Below are 16887 nucleotides of genomic sequence, written 5' to 3'. Positions count from 1 at the left end.
ACAAGGCAGTTCTAACAACAGCAAGGACCAAACTGTCCCAAGCCATCAGAGGGGCAAAGCGTGCACACACCCAGCTAATCCACAGTTACTTCCAGGACAGCGGTGACATGTGGCGCATGTGGAAAGGCATCCAGGACATCACCAATTACAGGACAACATCACCTGACTGTGCAGGTGATGCCTTCCTCCCAAATGCGCTGAATAACTTCTACGCCCTGTTTGAGGCGGAAAATGACATGGCGGTGAGGAAGTCCACCCCTGCTGCGAATGACCATGTGCTGTGTCTCTTAGTGGCCGATGTGAGAAGAACCCTGTGCAGGGTCAGCACACGGAAGGCTGCTGGACCAGACAACATCCCTGGTAGAGGATGTGCAGACCAGCTAGCAGATGTTCTCACTGACATCTTCAACATCTCCCTGAGCAGCACCTTCATTCCAATGTGCGTCAAGGCCGCCACCATCGTCCCCATGCCGAAGAAGTCTTCAGTGTCCTGCCTAAATGACTATCATCCCGTTGCCCTTACATCCATCATCATGAAGTGTTTCGAGAGGCTCGTCATGAGGCATATCAAGACCCTGCTGCCCCCCTCACTGGACCCCCTGCAGTTTGCGTACCGTCCCAACCGCTCAACAGACGACACCAATGCCACCACCCTCCACCTGGCCCTAACCCACCTGGACAAAAAAGACACATACGTTCGGAAGCTGTTCTTCGACTTTAGTTCAGCATTCAACATAATCATCCCTCAGAAACTGATTAGAAAGCTGTGCCTACTGGGCCTGAACACCTCCTTCTGCAACTGGATCCTAGACTTCCTGACTGGGAGACCTCAGTCAGTCCGGATCGGGAATAGCAACTCCAACACCATCACACTGAGCACGGGGACCCCCCAGGGCTGTGTGCTCAGTCCACTGCTGTTCACTCTGCTGACCCACGACTGTGCTGCAACACACAGCTCGAACCATATCATCAAGTTCACCAATGACACGACCGTGGTGGGTCTCATCAGCAAGAACGACGAGTCAGCTTACAGAGAGGAGGTGCAGCGGCTAACGGACTGATGCAGAGCCAACAACCTGTCTCTTAATGTGAACAAAACAAAAGAGATGGTTGTTGGCTTCAGGAGGGCACAGAGCGACCACTCCCCACTGACCATCGACGGCTCCTCAGTAGAGATCGTAAAGAGCACCAAATTTTTTGGTGTTCACCTGACGGAGAATCTCACCTGGTCCCTCAACACCAGCTCCATTGCAAAGAAAGCCCAGCAACATCTCTACTTTTTGCGAAGGCTGAGGAAAGTCCATCTCCCACCCCCCATCCTCATCACATTCTACAGGAGTTGTATTGAGAGCATCCTGAGCAGCTGCATCACTGCCTGGTTTGGAAATTGCACCATCTCGGATCGCAAGACCCTGCAGCGGATAGTGTGGTCAGCTGAGAAGATCATCGGGGTCTCTCTTCCCGCCATCACGGACATTTACACCACAAGCTCATCCACAAAGCAAACAGCATTATGAAGGAACCCACGCACCCCTCATACAATCTCTTCTCCCTCCTGCCATCTGGGAAAAGGCTCTGAAGCATTCGGGCTCTTACGACCAGACTATATAACAGTATCTTCCCCCAACCTATCAGACTCTTCAATACCCAAAGTCTGGACTGACACCTTGCCCTACTGTCCTGTTTATTATTTATTGTAATGCCGGTACTGTTTTTGTGCACTTTATGCAGTCCAGTGTAGGTCTGTAGTCTAGTATAGCTTTCTCTGTTTTTCGTTATTATGTAGTTCAGTCTAGTTTTTGTACTGTGTCATGTCCTGGTCCTGAAAAACGCTGTCTCATTTTTACTATGCACTCTACCAGCAGTTATGGTTGAAATGACAATAAAAGTTGACTTGACTTGTATTTTGCTGATGCCCTGGTGACAAAGGTGATCCCCAAACTCAGAGTGCTGGATTAAATATTTGATTACTGGATTCTACTTGAATACAGAAAGAGTGAAAATAGTTTTTAAAATAATGAAAAGTTTAGACAACATGGAAACCAATGCTGTGTACAGCATTTAAAGAAGTGTTTCCAAGTTAAAGACAAGAAAAGGAAGCAGAAAATGCAGACATAAACTTTTAATGAAAAAGTTGTTGAGTATATTTTGCAGAGTATTTCCATGCATTTTATTTGAAAGATGCCATTTTGGTCTTCAAACACAAGTAAAAAAGATTACTTTCAATTCTATAACAAAACCATACACTACAGTACAATGCAGACGTCTTACACATATACGTATAGCTCGGGAGTCCAAGACATTTGCCAAGTACTGTAGTAAGGTTATATTTTGTACTGTACTGCTGCCACAAAATTTCATGACATATGTGAGTGTTGATAAATCTGGTTCGGATATGGGTCTGTATTATGAACTGAGAGTAGGAAGGGGGCAGGGAGAGGTGAATCCTGGTTTTGAAAATGGGAGGGGAGAGGTAAGGGAGTGGGAAGCACCAGAGAGAAATTCTATAATGATCAACAAACAAATTGTTTGGAATCAAATGACCTTCCCTGGTGTCTCATGCTTGGGTGTGTCTGCAACATAGCTAGCCAGTTTTCCAATGTAGCCAGCCATTTCTGCATTTTTTAAATGATTATTATCACCCAGTATTCATTGTTTATGAACCCGTGAATTATTCCATTTGCTTACTTTAAAAAAAAACTCGATCGTGTCTTCCTTTTCGAAGAACACGTGCTTTTTGTAATTTAATCATTGCTTGCTGTGTTTTATTTTATTTCCAATGTCTCACTGCACTATAACAGGTCTGTAGACGTCTCAGATTAATTTTGAAAACACCATGTCACCAGTGTTACGCTTCGTAACTTCAAAACATTAAATTAATCCGAGAAAGACAACAGGAGTCCGGGAATGCAGGTCTGGCTTCATCTTTAATTTAAGTGAGCCATGCACGTATCAGATGATGGCATATGCAATTCATATGTGTGTATGTGTATGTGTCTATATATATATATATGACCCATAATGAATTATTTAATTGATCAAGAGTGCTTAATCAAACAATATATACATACGAGATTATTCGTATTATTGAAATATTAAATACTCATCAGAACAGAATGGAGAGGAGAAGTTCACCCACCCAAGAGATAGTGAGAAAATATCAGAAAGATAGCAAATCCTGTCCAGTGGCAGTTAGCTAAGGATAATAATTTGTTCCACCTTGGCACCATTCCTTAAAATAGGAGGAAATGAGGATGTCTGTGATGCCTCTTTAAGCTCCTCAACATTGTCCAGTGTCGTATGCAAAATGTGCGGAGATTCAAAATTACCCACTTCAGTGCCAGCCTTTTGTACTCTGTGTAATGCTGTTGTACCTATTCCTGTTTTATCTGGGTGCTGAGTGGCTCTTGTATCCACAGAAACATTAAAAAAATCTCAACGGTTGGGCTGCAGAGATCTGCTGTTGTTGAGCCTGTCTATACCCTCTGGAAAACCAATGTTTGTTCTTTTATGTTTTACAGACTCAGGGAAATAACTTAAGCTGTATCCACAGGGAGAGATTTGCCTCATATCAGTCATGGGTTGAAAAGAAAGTGGAATCAAAGAAATTTTGAGGGTATCTGCCTGTGCCTTTACAAAGGATTGAATTGTGTATTTAGAAGTTCCAATGCAACGGGTGTGGTGCACAGTGTTTGTTTGGAGACCTCCAGCATGATTGAAATGGATGTGACAGGCTGACTTTCGGAAATGATATAAAACAAGCCAAAAGAAGTCTCTTATGTGTTTCACTCTGGGGAAACAATCAATTTTTAATTGCAGAACTCTGGAAAAATACTGCATTATGCAATGGAATTTGTAGGCAGCAATACCAAGGGGAGTGTTTTAAACCTGAATTTATACATCCCTTTATCTTTGAGTGGAATTCTGTCAGATGCCAATCTGCTGCCCACAATTGGTCACCTAGAGACAGGAAATAATTTTGTTTTGAATCTGTTTGTATCCCTTGAGCATTCTTCCAGTTGGTAACTTTGAATCTGATCTATGTTGTGCTTGCATTGGGCAAAGCCACATAGTGGTGACCAAGCTTTCTCACGTGTGCAAGGAAAGCTTTGCAGGCCTGCAGAAGAAAATAGTCAGTTTTATCAGCTTTGCTTGTAGATAGAGCCATCCAGTCTGACAGCACTCAAAACGTAGCTTCCTGAGCAAGTTCTCAATGACATTAATTTGTTGCTTATTTTGATCATCTTTATAGGAGCGAAGATGTGTTGCTTCATGTTATATTCTTGTTTTTCAGTTAGCAATGCCAATGTATGAAATCAGCCACAATCCCATCCAAAATTCATTCTGACAGAAAAATAATTTTATTTCAATAATGTATGTTATTCATAGTACATATGTAATGCCCTTGTTCATTTCTTTTTACTGTTATTCTGTATGTATTTCAATTTGTGCCTGTGTAAGAGCTGGTCTACTTTCAGCCTGTTCGGGTTATTGTGGAAGATAAGGGATGATGTGGAATGTGTGCCATGCAATTAGCGGGAGGTTTTTCTCGGTGAGGGACAATAAGGTTGGTCTTGGGCTTTTGTTCGAGAGGAGATGAAGAGAGAAGATGCTGGAGAGAACCGGTTTGTTAGAGTTGGATTTGGAGCAACGTTTGGAAGGTGGGGTGGGCTTTCACGCAGACCAAGGACCCAGTGCGTGAGTGACAGAGAAACTCAGGATGAGCTCCAACTTGTGCACATTGGACTGTTTAATTAGAATGGGCCCTTTTATTTTTGTTATTCTTTACTAACCCTTCTGTTGTAATGTGAGTATCATTAAAAGTAAGTTAATACTAATCGGGGAGCTGTTGGTAGTACGAGGCGGGATCCGGGGTTGGCGGGGTCTTTACTTCCGCTCTTTTTACTCCCAGTATGCATTGCATATATTTCCTCCACCCATGCCGCACGAGGTACCTGGAAGCCTCTGTGTTGTAAAAATCATTTGCCGTCCCAGATAAAGATGCTCTTTTGGCCATCAAGTTGTCAAGTAGTCTTTTTGTAAAATAGAAGTTATCACACCTTCAGTTAAGATTCATAAAAATAACTCCTTTAATTGTATGCGGTGCACTGTCTGTTATTTCTTGGCATTAATTTGTAGCAGGGTAGCAAATGACACAGCCTCCACACAAACTGAGTTTTGAGGTGGGATCCACTGTGTCTCAATCTCTTTTCTTTGGTGAGGCCGGAGGTGGTTTTCCCGAGACGTGCGCAGCCAAGGAAACCGGGGTTTTTCACATACAGTACATTCCAGAAGCACACATCTACCTCTACATCTCTAACCACTGTACCGTCAACTCCATGCAGTTCCTTAAATGCACGAAAGCCACTCGTGAACAGCACACCAGTGAAGTGTTTGAGAGACTTCTGCACAGGGCATGGACCTTTGAACTTTGTGTGCAGCGGTGGCAGGATCTTAGGTCATGACCTTTCCCAAAAGAGCCTCTGTGGTGGGGGCATGAGTTTCATTGTTCCCCTCACCTTGCACTCCTGAACCTTGGAACATACCAGTCGGCAGTGTCCACTTGCAACAAATTCCAGGCAGACTAAAGTGCATATTTCAGTGAGTTAATGATCTTGGAGCACCAGTTGATGTTTGTCTCAGTATGTGCCCTGGGACAGCCCATAGATCACAGAGTTCTTTGTTAAGCAGTTGCTCAGGGCAAACCCCAACAAAGTCTACAGTGTCCCTTTGCAAACTCAAAGTTGTGAGGAGGCAAATGGTTGCCCACATCTGCACCGTAGCCATGTCAAGATCAAGGCAGTGTGCGTTGAAGTGAGACTCTGACCAGGAAAGAAGGGCCCTTTTCACTGCCAGCCAAGCAAGCTTTTGGTACTTGTTTGTGTGCTCCGGTGATGAGATGTCATGCTAAATGACTTTGATAGTCTGCTCGAGCTCCGACGGTGACTTTTCGCGCGGGTCCTGCAGGATGATCTGTAATGAATTCTGCTTGATGGACTTATGGTCAAAGATGTCGATGAAGGACAGGTGGTGCAGCAAGGTGCGACTGATTACAACTTCGCACTACACGGTGGCCAGTCTCATCCTTTGCACTGCCACAGAACGTGATGCATTCTGAGCCTCCAGCAGAAACAGAAGAGAGCCTGGGTGCAGGAGAAGAAATTGGGCTGCCCCTGTACCCCATATGGTGATGCTGGAGGCGCCGTGCACCTAAAGACCAGATGCCTGTCTGTTATCGAGAGAGAGATCTCACATTCCCAATTTCTCTTCCATTTTGTTAACAAATTTCACGACACTTGCCATTGATAATAACCCCGACTCCGATGTCTGCTGCAGCCAATTCTTGATGTTAGTATAATGATATGACTCCGAGTCTGACATCTCACTGAAGGAGCTAGTGCAATTATACTGAGTAAATGGCATCAGCTAAGCTCTTTGATCCATTTCTCTGTTAATATATCTGCATAAATGAATGGCATTGATTTAAATTAGGCTCTTTACACATGTTGAGACTAAGCAGTCACATCACAAATATATGCAGTAAATAAATGTACTACTACACTGCAAATCAAACTGTTTTAAAAATGCAAATTATTCTAGACTTCACAAAAAGAAATAATGCCCCATTTTAAAATGATGGAAACTCCCCTTAGGAGATTCCTTTGGATGAAATAAACCAATCGATTTATTGAAATACTTCACAGTTCAAAAACAATTGCTTTATGCAATTTCTGAGATTGGGCATATTGCCAACAACGCTAAAATTTATCACCCACTCCCATTTTTCCTTGAGAATGGGGTATTGAGCTGGCTTTCTCGCCATTGCCCCTGCGGTGCAGATGCACACCCAGTGCTTTCAGGAACTTGTTGCAGCAGCGATTGAGAAATGTTGCCGTTTATCCAAGTCAGCAAGGAGTGTGACTGGGGGTAAGTCTCGGATGAGTGCAGTTTGTTGCAGGAGAGAGGGCAAAACAGCCTCTTCTGTAGGTCTAATAGTTAAATAATGACTTGGCATGATCTTTCCAGGACTTTCAGGAGTTTCGGGACTGAGGGAGAGGTGCAGGGCCAGCATTAAAGGCCCCAATCAACTGTATCTATAGAGGGAAAGGGTGCTTCTTTGCTTTCTGTCCCTCTCTCCTCTGTCATAATCATACAGCACAAAAAAAAGCCCATTTGGCCCAAAACATCCATGCTGACTAGGGGTAACCCATATGTAATAATTCTGCTTTACAGTACTTGGCACAATGCCTTCAATGTCAAGGCAATTCAAGTACTTATTTAGGTTCTCCTTGAAGCTTTCAGAGAATTGGCTTCCACTGATTTCTTGGGCGATGTATTCCAGGTACACAGGTCCTTTTGAATCCTCGTTCCTTACTGTAGTCCGATGTTCTCTGGTTGTATCATTCCCTGATACGTGGATATGATTCCTGCAGTCTACCCTATTTAACCCTGCATCATTTTATATACTTCAATCTTGTCCCCTGTTAACTTCCTCTACTTCAGGGGAATAAATGATTTAGCCTGTCAGTCTTGCCTCCTAACTAAAGCCTTCCATTCCAGGCAACATTCTCTTGAATCTTCTCTGTACTCTCTCCAGCACTATCACATCTTCCCTGTAGTGTGGTAACCGTAAGTATACTCAGTGCGTCAGTTGAGATCTGACCAATGTTGTATAAAGTTGGAGCTTAACCTTCCTCCCCTTGTATACTCTGCCGTGATTGATGACAAATATCCCACGCGCCATACTAACTGTGTGATCTTCCTGCATTGCCACCTTCAAGGACGTACACCCAGGTTGCTATTAATATTCCCAAGGACTCAAATTCAAACTCAAAGTAGAGTTTATCATTATATGCATAATTACATGTAGGTAGAGGTGCAATTTAAAAAAACTTGCATGCATCAGCAGCACAGATGCATAGCATTAGAGATTCATTTGCAAGAAAAACATGAACATAAATTATACAAGAAAGAACACAACTAGTATAAGAAAAGTTTAATGGCTACAGTGTTACTATATTGAGGTTGTAATTAAGAATGGACCCTACCTTACAGCACGAAAAAACTAATTTGGGCCAAAACATCCATAGTGACTAGGGGTAACCCATCTGTTCATTGGTGTCTGTCCTAGCCTTAGTAGTACTTAAAAAATGAACCACCTCACATTGGTTTGAATTCCATCTGCCATTTCTCTGCTCATTTCACCAACCCAGCAATATCACCCTGACTAACCTCCACCAGTCTCTGGAAACTTACTGTGAGCTTCCTATATCCACATCCCAATCATTCACAAGCTAAGAGCAAGGATTCCAACACTGATCCTTATGGAACACCACTATCCAATCTCCAAAACACCCTCTGTTTCCAATTGTCAACCTAACTTTGGATCCAGCTCACAATTCTGAAACTCATCTGTTGACTTTAGGATCAGTAGCGAGCCAAAGTATTGCACCCAAAGTAAAGAGGCAAACATGCTTCCATGTATAATTTAGAATAGTAGAAACAGCTGTTCAGTGTTTATTTTTAAGACATCCTTTAAATATAGTTGTTTCAGGCAAAAATTCAAGCCTGGGTTTTTTATTGTCTGATGTGTACTTAAGCCAAATTGTTGGCAGCACTCTGATCCTGCCCTGAGGCCTGTTATTGACAGTTCCAGCTGCTGTGTAGTGTGTTGCTGGCTTTTATTTTACCATTAATAGCACAAACAGTGCACGTGAATCGGGTAATATTGACAGTGAATGGGATAAGCTCATTGAATCCTCTCCAATATGGATTGGATCTTCAGTTGATTTGGCTTATGAGAATGTAAAGACCCAATTTATGCACTAAGTGCTAAAGATCATCAAGAGCCAAGTATAACTTGGGCACAAATCTACCTTGTTCCCCACAGGCAGCTGTTGATTCTGTAGCAAAGAGAAAACGAGGCGCTGATGAAGCCCCGTGGATCAGGCAGTGTCTGGGATGGGAAGTGGGCAGGCAACATTTTGGCTTGAGACCCTTCATCTGGTCTGAAAAGAACAGGGTGGAGATAGCCAGTAGGGAGGTGGGGGAGAGAGTTAGGGCAAGAACTAGCAAGTGATAGTTGGATGCAGGTGAGGAGGAGAGGTAATTCTGTCTCTGACAATCGCCCCAGGAATTTATTCTTACTTGTAAGTCCCCATATTGTAAGTCAGGGGTCACCAACCTCTTTTGCACCGTGGACCGGTTTAATATTGACAATATTCTTGCTGACCGGCTGACGGGGTCGGAGGGGTGTGGGGTGTTGATCACGACCAGAATATATGTGATAGGTCAACTGTAAGTTCCTTATAAGTGGCTAATACACTCAATTTCATTTCTAAAAGGTTTTATCTAACAAATTTAATATTAAACACACAGCACATATTTTCCTCAAGGTACGGGCCGGGACCGCGGCGGTTGCGGTCCAGAGAGCAAGGAGGAGTGCAACAGGGTGCCCTTGTAGGTCGGTAGGATCTATCGGCCGACAAAAGTTTGGCTCGAGGGATGACTTTCAGTAGATCGCAGCGAGGTAGCTGCTCTGCCTCTTACGAAACCCTGAGCCTGAATTAGGTAGTCTGCGATTATTTTAGCACCGGGTTCCCCATGAACATTCGGTGTGTGGAACAGGTTTAGAGGCGGCGCTCCAGATCAATAGCAACGGCACTTCTCGCTGGCCGATTACCCGAGGCCAACCAGTGATCCCCGGCGCTTGGGTATCACTGCGTTTAGGCGACTGATGACCTTGCATGGGTAATGACCTTGCCTGCGTTCAAGTTCAACAGTGGGCGTGATGGAATGAGGAAAGGTGCAGCTGACTCATAATTGTTTCATATCGCCAAATCATATTGTTTCCTCGCGGCCCGGTAGCACACGCTTTGAAGCCCGGTACCAGTCCGCAGCCTGGTGGTTCAGGACCGCTGTTGTAAGTCATTCATGATATAACCTGCGGTTGGCATGGCTATTTTATTAAAACTGAATGCTGTAAATAATTCCATAACCAAAATTGTTGTGTATTTAATATTTCAATAATATTTGAGTAATTTTGTATATGTATTGTTTGATTAAGAATTCTTGTTCAATTATATAATTGATAATGGGTTATATGTAAAATATGCTAATTGCATATGTCATCACGCTATCATGTGATATGTGTACGCCTTGCTTAAAGTAACCTTGATGTCAGATCAACATTCCAGAACTCCCTTGTCTTCCTTCGAATTAATTTAATGTTTTGAAGTTACAAAACATAACAAAAATACTGGAAGTCGAACAAGCTCATAAAATACCGTTGCATTCAGAATAATGCTCGTTACTGCAGTTTCTCACTTCAGTTTTGATTTTGTCCTTCGATGCATTGCTGTTTTAACCCAGGTCGAGAGGAAAATTTGGTTATTTACTGTGCCTGTCACTGTAATCATCCAAACATATTGGACAGTGATTGCTTCACCAGATTGGAAGTGCCTTTTGTTTCCTCAGTACTCATCTGTGCTATGCTCTTTAATCTAGCAATGTGCACAGCAGATTGGGTCACTGTGGTCCAAAATGTGAAGAGCCCCTTTTAAATCTTGCAGTGTGTGATAAAGGAATAGCTTACTCATAAGCTAGTTCTGTGCCAAGTGCCCTAAACAAGTTTAACACAGCGACCTGGAGTCGTTCAGCCATTGACAAGGTCATTACTGCTCCTGGAGGTGGTGCATTTTGTGTCAAGAATGGTATGGTTTTGTGCAGCTTGTGCTTGTAACTGCACTTTGAAAATTTCCAAAGAGTGCTGACTTAGAGATAAAACAGTATGTTTTCTTTTTCAATAGTCTCCCAATGCACAGAACAGTACAGCATAGGAACAGGCCTTTCAACCCACCTTATCGGCACTGACCCGGAATCCAATTAATCCCATCTGCTGGTACATGTTCCTGCCTGTTCATCTGCTTGTAAGTGCTTGGCAGCACGTTCCAGGTACCTACCTCCGCATATAAGGGAAGCAAGTTGCCCCATGCATCTCTTTTTGACTTCCTCCTCTCACCTTACATGTTTGTCCCTTTGCATCTGATATTTGTAGCCTGGGATAAAGAACTGACTATCTGCTAAACCATGCCTCTCATTAGTGTATAGACTTCTATCAGGTCACACTTCAACCTCAGGGAAAATGATACGGGCTTGTCCAATAATCTCTTATCCAGGCAACATCCTGGTGAACTTCAGCACCTTCTGCACATCCATTCAAAAGAGTGGTGACTAGAGCAGCACACCGTTTTCTAAATGTTGCCCAAACAACATTTTATACAGCTACAGCGTGACTCAAGGACTTTCTTACTCAATGCCCAGACCATTGAAGGTGAGTATTCCATATGTATCCTTTACTACTGTTTCTACTTGTATTGCTACTTGCAGGGAGCTACGGACATGATCCCTGCATGCATCAATTCTCCTAAAGGTCCTGCCATGCACTGTAGCCATTCCTCTTTAATCTTATCTCCTAAAGTTCAATACCTCACACTTGTCAGGATTAAAATCCAACTGATCGACAGTATATCCTGCTGAATCTTTTGGCAACATTACTCACTATCACAACAGCACTTATTTTCCAGTCATCTGTAAAATTACTAATTAGACCTACAATTTGATCCACGTCCACTATATATCACAAACAACGGCCATCCTAGCACTGGGATCATTTGCTAAGTATCGAGAAATGATCGAGTTAACTAGGTGATGTACACAACAAGGTGAAAGGGTTTTGAAATCATTTGCCGATGTTCAATTTTAGATGGTTCCAAAAGAGTGATGTGCATATATTCTTTTATCGTCATCACTGTGTGCCATGTCGTATGGTGTTGGAGGTCATAGTCTTGACCATGATTTGTTCTTAGCAATTTTTCTGTAGTGGCTTGGCGTTGCCTTCTTCTGAGTGGTGTCTTTACAAGATGGGTGACCCCGCCCATTATAAATACTCTTCAGAGATGGTCTGCTTGGTGTCAGTGGTCACAGAACCAGGACTCGTGATATGTATCAGCTACCCATACGACCACCCACTGCCTGCTCCTGTGGCTTCACGTGACGCTGATTGGGGGTGGGGGGTGTGCTACACCTTGCCCGAGTGGTGACTGCAGGCTAGTGCATAGAAGGAGCATCTTCCGCCTCCTTTGATGGCGACATAGCTCCACTCTGCCACCCATTGTGGTCAGCATTTGTAGCCATCTGTTGGAAAGGTGATGGTGAGCTGCAGTGCTCTTTCTGGTGAAGGTAGACCATAATGCTGGAAGGCGAATTCCTGCATTTAGACCCAGTGACGAGGACGGACCAGTGATGTATTACCAGTGAAGCTGGCGCATGGCTTGCAGAGAAACGTGTAGTTCTTGTGCTCCTGATGCTCTTGTCCACCATGTCACTGGAGATCACAAGTTTGGACAGTGGTGCTTGAATACTCTGAGTGAGTAACTATGGAGCATTTTAAATGCTTGCAAAGAGTTATTTTTCCATTTGCTCTCCATGTTATTGAGCTGCAGGGAGTGCATGACTAAGGGGACATTCCAATCCCACAACAAAGCCTTTCTGGCTAGAACTTGGTGGAGTTACGTGCTGAAAAGTGCATCGAAGGAACCAGGGATAATGTATTGATGGAGAAACTCAGCAGGTCATAATGATGGGTAAGGGTAGGGGAAGGATATGGAGGCACTGGAGGGGTGCAGAGTGGCCTTCCAGGATGCTGCTTGGATTAGAGGCCTGGAGCTGAAAGGAGAGGCTGGAGAGACTTGCATTGATTTCTCTGGGGTCCTGGAGGCCGAGAGAAGATCTGATAAAAATTTTAAAAATTACCAGAGACATAGATAGTGTAAGCAGTCAGAATCTTTTTTTTTTGCCCAGGATCGAAATGTTCGACACTAGAAGGCATAACTTTAAGGTGAGAGGGGCTTTGAGGAGCTGTGTAGGATAGGTTTTTCTGCATAGTGTATGGTGGATGCTTGGAAAGGTGTGGGGGTGGAAGCAGATACTATAAAGGCCTTTACAAAGTTTTTAGATAAGCATAGAATATGGAAGGTTATAGATCACCTAGAGTAGATGGGGTTAATTTACGAGGGGTGATTGATAAGTTCGTGGCCTGGGGTTAAAGGAGTCAATTTTAGAAAACCTAGCACATTTATTTTTCCTACATTTACACACTTAGTCCAGCAGTCGTGGAGCATACGGATCCCTTCTTTGTAGAAGTTGGCTTCTTGGACCTCCAGAAGTGGTCCACAGCAGGGGTTCGTGGCCTATGTTAGAAGGAGATGTGTTATTAACTTCAAACTTTCTGCATTGAGTTGAACTGCATGTGCATGTACCGAAAGCTTTATAACTCAGCTCCTTCTACCTTAGGCCACAAACTTATCAATTATCCCTCGTAATTTGGCATCATTGGAGGAATTTCTTAAGCCAGGGGGTGGTGAATCTACGAGGAGCTGTGGAGGCCATGCCATTGGGTGTAGTTAAGGGAGAAGTTCTTGATTAGTCAGGGTGTGAAAGGTGATGGAGAAAAGCAAGAGAATGAGGTTGAGAGGGAAGTAAATAAGATAAATATTAAAAGAGCATTTTATTACATGCTGAATAAGGTTGAATGATTTTTATGGCCTTTGTCCCTGACGGAGAAGGGTATTTGGCAAAATATTAACATCATCATTTATATTAGAACAGTAAGCAGCTGTCAGGCTTGAGACCTCACATTTTGCAAAGATTTAAGTGGACAAGTCATCCGAGAAATCCAAAAACCTGATGAGGAGGGGGTAGGACAGAATGGCATGTCAAGTAAGCAGCAGAGAAAGAGGTTCAAGGGATTTACACTCTGCTGTTTTAAAAGCTAACGTGCATTGCTTTGCTCTGGGTTGAGCCAATAATTTGAACAGGGGTTACTCGTTTAACCTTGGGAATTGAGAAATGAATTTGTTCACATCTAAAACCACATAATGATGCTTTTCCCTGTAACCGTAGTTGAGGGGCATATATTGGGTAGCAGTCACAAGGACTCTCCTGCTTCCCTCCCCTGCTCTTCAGAACTCCACCATGGGTGGGATGAGCGTTGGTTTGCCATTTTACCGGTGGTACTAAGGTCTTGGTCTCAGTAGCTGTGCTCTGAAATCTTGCCAAGATCTATGGTCAAAGGCAACCACCATCCTGACCATGCCACCTTCTGGCAGCTGGTATTGGGCAGAAGGTATAGTAGCCCGGTGCCCCACACCACCAGGTTCAGGAACAGCTCGACTGGGTCTTCCGGTGAAGATGGAACCACCAAAAACAATTCCTCGGGTGACATCTTCCAGAAAGCAAATCTCTCCAATTATTTCACTTTTCCTATGCCTTCTGTTTGTTCTTTTTGTCTTGTTTGTGTTACAAAAGCTGTTACGTACAGTTTGGAACTTGATTGAAGGATTCAGCGCTGTGCTGTGTCTGGAAGCTGCCTTGTGAAGATGAGACATGGGTGGGGGGGTGGGGGGGAGAAGTGCTGAAAAGGACCAAGAACACAAGCTGACTCATGGAAAAGATGAGGCATAGGGTCATGAACGACTTCGTCTTGAAGCAGCAAGGGGGATTGAAGCATCAACGTGAATGCGAAGGGTCTCAGTGATGTCTCCCAACAGAGGCCACCGGAGCAACGACAGTCAACAGCTAGATCGGCGCTTTTGGACCCAGATCAGAAACGTTCGGATCCAGGTTGGCAGTCACTCTTCAGAGAAGGACGGAATTGGTGCAGCTGCTCTCCTCATATGCAGATGAAAAGATATTTCCGATACTCTTGAGATTTATGTGATTATTGGACTGTATCTTTTTTTGGTGTTTTCTTTCTTGTAGCTGATTACCTGTGGAGGGGATGGTGATCAGTTAATTTTTTTATGCGTAAGAAGTAGGGTTGGGGGGGGTTTTGATACTACTGTTGCTGTTCTTTCCTGCGAGTGAGGGGGTCAGGGTTTGTTACTGTCGCTGTAATTTCTTCTGCAAGTGAGGGGGTCGGAGATGGTTACTGTCGCTGTTTTTTTACAGTGGAGGGGGTCGGAGATGGCTATTGTCGCTGTTTTTTTTACAGTGGAGGGGGTCGGAGATGGTTATTGTCGCTGTTTTTTTACAGTGGAGGGGGTCGGAGATGGTTATTGTGGCTTTTTTTTACTGTGGAGGGGGTTGGAGATGGTTACTGTCACTTTTTTTACTGTGGAGGGGGTTGGAGATGGTTACTGTCGTTGTTTTTTTTACTGTGGAGGGGGTCGGAGATGGTTATTGTCGCTGTTTTTTTACTGTGGAGGGGGTCAGAGATGGTTATTGTCGCTGTTTTTTTACAGTGGAAGGGGTCAGAGATGGTTATTGTCACTTTTTTTTACTGTGGAGGGGGTTGGAGATGGTTATTGTTGCTTTTTTTACTGTGGAGGGGGTTGGAGATGGTTATTGTTGCTTTTTTTACTGTGGAGGGGGTTGGAGATGGTTATTGTTGCTTTTTTTACTGTGGAGGGGGTCAGAGATGGTTACTGTCGCTGTTTTTTTACTGTAGAGGGGGTCGGAGATGGTTATTGTCGCTTTTTTTACTGTAGAGGGAGTTGGAGATGGTTATTGTCGCTTTTTTTTACTGTGGAGGGGGTCGGAGATGGTTATTGTCGCTTTTTTTTACTTTTTTGGGGGTCGGAAATGGTTATTGTTGCTTTTTTTTTACTGTGGAGGGGGTTGGAGACGGTTATTGTCACTTTTTTTTACTTTTTTGGGGGTCAGAAATGGTTATTGTTGCTTTTTTTTACTGTGGAGGGGATCGGAGATGGTTACTGCCACTGTTTTTCTACAGTTGAGGGGGTTGGAGATTGTTATTTTTTTCTGCAGTTGAGGGGATTGGGAATAGTTATTGTCGCTGTTTATTTCTCTGCAAGTGAACGGGTCGGGAATAGTTTTTGTTGCTGTTGCTGTTTTTTTTCTCCTGGGGAGGGGTGGGTGATTTGATGCTATTGCCACAATTTTTTGTTCTGTAGGGGAGGGGTAAGGGATTTTGGGGTCTGCGTGTTTTGTTTCTTTTCCTTTTCATGGGAATGGATGTCCTTTCTTTCATTAACTCTCATGGTTTTCCTGTATTTCACGGCTATTTGGAGAAGACGAGTATCAGAGTTGCACTGTATGCCCAGACTTTGACAATCAAATGAACCTTTGAGCTACTTCCCTTCAGCCATAAACTTCTTGAACCCTCATGACTATGTTGTAGCAACACTGTGACCATTTTGCACTAAAATGGACTTTTTAAAAAATTCTATTTGTTTTAAATGAACTGTGTTTGATTTATGTTTAATTTGTTTTTCTTGCGACTGCTGCTTATGTGATACTTGTAATGTTGCTGGAAATAAGTTTTCTAATCCCCCTGTGTATATGTGTACTTGTGCATAAGACTCCTCTTTGACCTTGGACCCACAACTTTCTCGATTGACAAACTGCAAAGTATATCTTTTAATCTTGTGAATGTGTTTGTTGATTTAGACATTAATGACATTGTGTATGATTAAGTTATGTGACCTGACTTGCAAGATCTGAATCGTTGCGCAGTGTGTCCCTGTTCCTTCCACTGTTCTTTGTGTAGGCTGTACTTACCGGACATTCAGCTACCTTCTGAAACTGTGTTGTCACTGGATGAATCTTGCACATTTCACTTCCTTTACTACCTTTCTTTTTCTCTTTTTCCCATTGGTCCATTTACCAGTTGCGAGGTTATTGAGTGCTGGCATTTGAGGGGATCGAAGTGGGTCATTAACAGCAAGAGGAGGTGTCTAACTGAGGAATTCCCCCAGCAAGAGAACAAGCACTCACTCTCAATACTTCATTAGAAGACATTGTTCTGGTTGCCAGGAGTTTCCATGGCTGAAGCACTTCATTCTGCTCTGTGATCATGCCTTCTCA

At 43.5% G+C, this 16887-nt stretch overlaps 1 protein-coding gene across 9 annotated transcripts in view; it reads left to right on the top strand.

Moving 5' to 3' along the window:
* Nucleotides 1-16887, top strand: part of nos1apa (nitric oxide synthase 1 (neuronal) adaptor protein a) — a 479658-nt gene that overhangs the window by 133449 nt on the left and 329322 nt on the right. The window contains exon 1 of one of the 9 annotated variants that reach the window (XM_059984733.1): nucleotides 11300-11332. The exons of the other annotated variants lie outside the window; for them this stretch is intronic. Within the exon in view, the coding sequence (XP_059840716.1) occupies nucleotides 11315-11332 (18 nt within the window). The 5' untranslated portion in view covers nucleotides 11300-11314. Of the gene's footprint in view, nucleotides 1-11299; nucleotides 11333-16887 lie in introns of those variants that run through there. 9 annotated transcript variants of the gene reach the window in all.

Source organism: Hypanus sabinus, chromosome 11, assembly GCF_030144855.1.
Source record: "Hypanus sabinus isolate sHypSab1 chromosome 11, sHypSab1.hap1, whole genome shotgun sequence".
Lineage (NCBI taxonomy): Eukaryota > Metazoa > Chordata > Chondrichthyes > Myliobatiformes > Dasyatidae > Hypanus > Hypanus sabinus.
The sequence above is the reverse complement of the archived record's forward strand: the minus strand, read 5'-3'. Positions and strand labels throughout refer to the sequence as shown.